Raw genomic sequence first — 3,852 nt, forward strand, 5'->3', positions numbered from 1 at the left:
GGCACTCCAGGGAAGGGGAGGGATCAGAATGGGAGCTCTGCAGGGAAGGAGCGACCCTGGAGGAAAAGAGATACATCCTGATAACTGAGATGATGTCACCACTTCGGGGTCTCACACTGTGAGCCTGAACCCCAGGCTAAGACCCCATCACCCCCTTCCACTCCCTTCACAGAGTCTTGTTCCTTCTGAGGCCCTCGGAGGTCCTTTTCTCCCCTGAGACCCCTTCTTTGGCCCTTTTGGCATCCCTTGTTGAGACAGGTGTCTCCATGGAAACTACAACCCTCCTCCCACCTCCCAGAGTCACCCCATTACATGGGCAGAGAAACTGAGGTCTAGAGAAGCCCCCGCCCTGGGTATGAAAGCGTGTGGCAGGATTGGTATGGACGCAGCAGCCCCACATCCTGTGCCTGGCTCTGCCTCAGTACCGGGGGTCACTGCTGGATGGACAGGAAGGATTCAGTGGTCTGGGAGAGGGCAGGAGGAGTCAGGTTCTTCAGGCCCTGCACTTGAAGAGGAAGCAGAAGATTAAGTGCACAGGCACCCAAGCTGCGAGCTCCAGCAGAAAGTCACCAATTTCATCCCCTTGCTGCTTAAAGTGAGTTAGGACCTCCCCCCACCTCTCCAGCACCACCTGACAGCACATGACCCTTGTAAAGACTCTAGAAGAGCTATCCTGAGCCAGAAAGCCAAGTCAGAGGCTGTGTGGAGAAGCCCTGCTGGGTCCACAGTCTGGGTACCATCCTCTTTGCATCATCCCGAGAGTCAGCTTCTCCCTGGGAGTTCCAAGTTTGAAAAGGCGACTGGACTCTCACTTTCCATACAAACACAATATATCTTTATTGAAGTTGGCGAAATAAAAACAAAATCATGCATTTCAAGTGAGTGGGAAAAAATATCTTCCTTATCCCCTGCCCCAACAAAACCCAACCAAGCCAGCAGGGTAGGTTATATTAATGCAAGGAGCTGAAGTGGGGAGTGAAGGATGAGGTTAGGTGGGGTGGGGTACCAAAGGGGCCTAGAGGATTGGTTGACTGGCGATCCCCACCAGGTCTGGGGGTTGGGGGGAGGCAGTGGTAGCAATTTCAGCAGCATCCCACTGCAGACTTAGAGACAGCCAGGGGTGGGAGTGCTTCTTAATCCCAGGTCCACTTCCTCTTCTCCTACTTCCTGGAAACTTGGGTTTCAACTGAGCCTCAGAAAGGTGAGGGCGGAGGACCAGAGGTCTGGAAGGCGGCCACCCTCCCAATCTCAGGCCTCTGTGCCAGGTGTGACTGAAACTTGCAGGAAGGAGAGAAACCAAATGGCTTAGCCACCGAGTGGCTGGGCCATCACACCAGAGACCCAGCCTGACTCTGGGCAGGAACCATCACAGGGACAGCACCCATTCGGCTCAGAGCAGAGGAAGAGACCCCACCAGGGCCGGGAGATATCGGCTGAGGGTGGGCCCCATCTGTCCTGGGCAGCCTTGGCGAGGGCAGGACCTGACTGGAGAGGCTGGGTGTGGGGGTCAATGCACCAAGCCTGGAAGGGCCCTGGGGTGGCCGGAGGGCTCGCGCTGAGGTAACAGAGGAAAGGGTCCCATTCTTGGAAATTGTGTCTGAGCCCTTGGGCCAAAGCAGCGTCCGGGGAGCGATGGCGTCCTCCCTAGTCATCAAAGAAGTGATAAGAGGTCAGAAGGTGGAAGGAGGAGGAGAGGAGAGTTTCCATATGCTTTGTCTTATTCTCACTTCTCCTCCCTTAAAATCTGCCCATAGAAGTGATGTCTCAGCCACCGCCCATCCCTACCTTAGATGGGAGCTCCTTGAATCCCCAAGGAGAGCCCTCATCTTGGCAGAGACCAGGGGCACTTACTTGATATCATTGGCCGGCTCCTCTAGGGCCTTGCCTCGGCGTTGGTACAAGAGCACCAGTCCGGCCAGCAGCCCCAGTCCGACCATGGTGCCCACGACAGCTCCAGCAACCACCGTAGCCCTGGGCCCTGGAAAACCCTTACTGTCAGGCGGACTCTCAGCCATTCCCCGGCCCTTTCCAATCCCACTGCCCCTCTGCCCCACCACCACCATACCCAGTTTCTCTCTTTGTTAAGGGGAAGGTGACTGTGAGCAGGAAGTAGTCACTGACCAAACACCTGCACAGACACGTAACCAGGACAAGCACCTTGTCCTGTTCTAACGAGAGGCCTCCGCAGACAGCCCTCCTCCCCTCTCTTGCTGACCCGCTCCCACCACTGATCAATCTTCTCCTTAACCACACTTACCCCTCACTGACCTGTGCTCACAGTCAGGGTCACGTTGCACTGGGCGCTGCCCACCTCATTGTGGGCCTTGCAGATATACACTCCAGACATGGAAGTGGACAGGTTTTTGAGGCTTAAAGACCCGTGGATGGCATCTGTGGACACAATTTGGCCATCAGTCCAAGGATCGATCCCCTTTCCCATAAAAAATCACCCTGCCCTTCCTCTGGAATGTCTATTTTGACTCTCTGAGAGCCTTAGCTATCTGAATCCCTGATGAAAGGTGAAGGTGTGACGATCAGTTGCCAAACTGCTAGCTCACTACCCTTTTCCATTTCCACTGCTCAGTGTTCCCAAGTGATATCTGAAAGAAGGCTAAAGAGGAAGTGATGCCCAGAAAAACCAAAACCTGATTTTTACTTTTATTTCTGAGTAGTGAGAGAGAAAAAACACTGAGCAAGGAATTAGAAAACGTGGCATCCAGAACAGGCCATGGGACTTTAAGAAAGCTATTTGCTATCTCTGGGTCCCAATTTATTCATCTATAAAATGGGGTGATATGACCTAATTGATGGTGCTGAAAGGAATGTATGAAATAATCTAATGATTTTAACAGTTAAAGTTTATTGGTTGCTTACTCTTCACCAAAGACTAAGTTCTTTACATGTACTAATTTATATAAAAGTCTCACAACAAACCTATTATGGAAGCTCTATGTTAAAAAAAAAATTAAAAAGTTTTATTATAAAAATGGTCAAATAAAAAGTAGAAGGAGGAACAAAATGAAAACCCATATATCCACACTTGCTAACATTTTACTACACTTATTTCATTTCTTTCTCTTTTTCTCAAGACATTTTAAAATAAACATTTCAGCATGAAACTCCAAAACATAAGGATACTGTCCGACATTACTGCAATACCTTTACCATAGCTGATAAATTAAGAATGATTCTTCCAAAGCATCGGGTTAAAATTGTTCCATCAATAATCTTAATAAAATTGACAAAAAAAGTTCCAGCTGCCTCCAAGTGTTTTTTATAGTGGTATTCATACATGCATGCTCAGTCGTGTACGACTCTTTGCGACCCCATGGACTGTAGCCCACCAGGCTCCTCTGTCCATGGGATTCTCCAGGCAAGAATACTGGAGTGGGTTGCCATATCCTCCTCCAGAGGATCTTCCAGACCTAGGGATCAAACTCCCATTCTCCTGTGTCTCCTGCATTGGCCAGCAGATTCTTTACCACTGAGCCAGCTGGTGTGCTCAAGTCAAGGCTATTGATACTCCCATTTTACAGATGAGGAAACAGTCACAAAGTCACACATGTAGTGAATGGCAGATCCTCCAGCCCCAGCGTCTCTTGTGTGGCATGGTCTTCAGCACCTGTCTGCGCCTGGCAGGCCTCTTTCTTCAGCCCCCTCCCCACATCCTCCTTCCCCCGCCCCCCACCACAGTGCTTTTCAGCATTGCTGCCCCTTGCCCCCCAGTCCCTCTGGTCCTCATCTTTCCTCTACCCCAGCCACACTCTCAGTTGTCTCTGGAAGTTCCCTCACCTAAAACAGGCGCAAAGAAAACCTGGGAGGATGGGGGTGACCGCACCCACTGGTACTGGG

At 50.9% G+C, this 3,852-nt stretch overlaps 1 protein-coding gene across 1 annotated transcript in view; it reads right to left on the reverse strand.

The window, feature by feature from the left end:
* Positions 1 to 812: 812 nt before the first annotated feature.
* ESAM (endothelial cell adhesion molecule) overlaps positions 813 to 3,852 on the reverse strand; it is a 5,495-nt gene continuing 2,455 nt past the window's right edge. Inside the window, exons 2-5 of the mRNA XM_010829532.1 lie at positions 3,793 to 3,847; positions 2,269 to 2,391; positions 1,852 to 1,978; positions 813 to 1,644 (exon numbers count right to left, since the gene is read on the reverse strand). Of these exons, the coding sequence (XP_010827834.1) occupies positions 1,329 to 1,644; positions 1,852 to 1,978; positions 2,269 to 2,391; positions 3,793 to 3,847 (621 nt within the window). The 3' untranslated portion in view covers positions 813 to 1,328. The remainder of the gene's footprint in view (positions 1,645 to 1,851; positions 1,979 to 2,268; positions 2,392 to 3,792; positions 3,848 to 3,852) is intronic.

The sequence above is a fragment of the Bison bison genome, unplaced genomic scaffold (genome assembly GCF_000754665.1).
Source record: "Bison bison bison isolate TAMUID 2011002044 unplaced genomic scaffold, Bison_UMD1.0 scf7180017864506, whole genome shotgun sequence".
Classification (NCBI taxonomy): domain Eukaryota; kingdom Metazoa; phylum Chordata; class Mammalia; order Artiodactyla; family Bovidae; genus Bison; species Bison bison.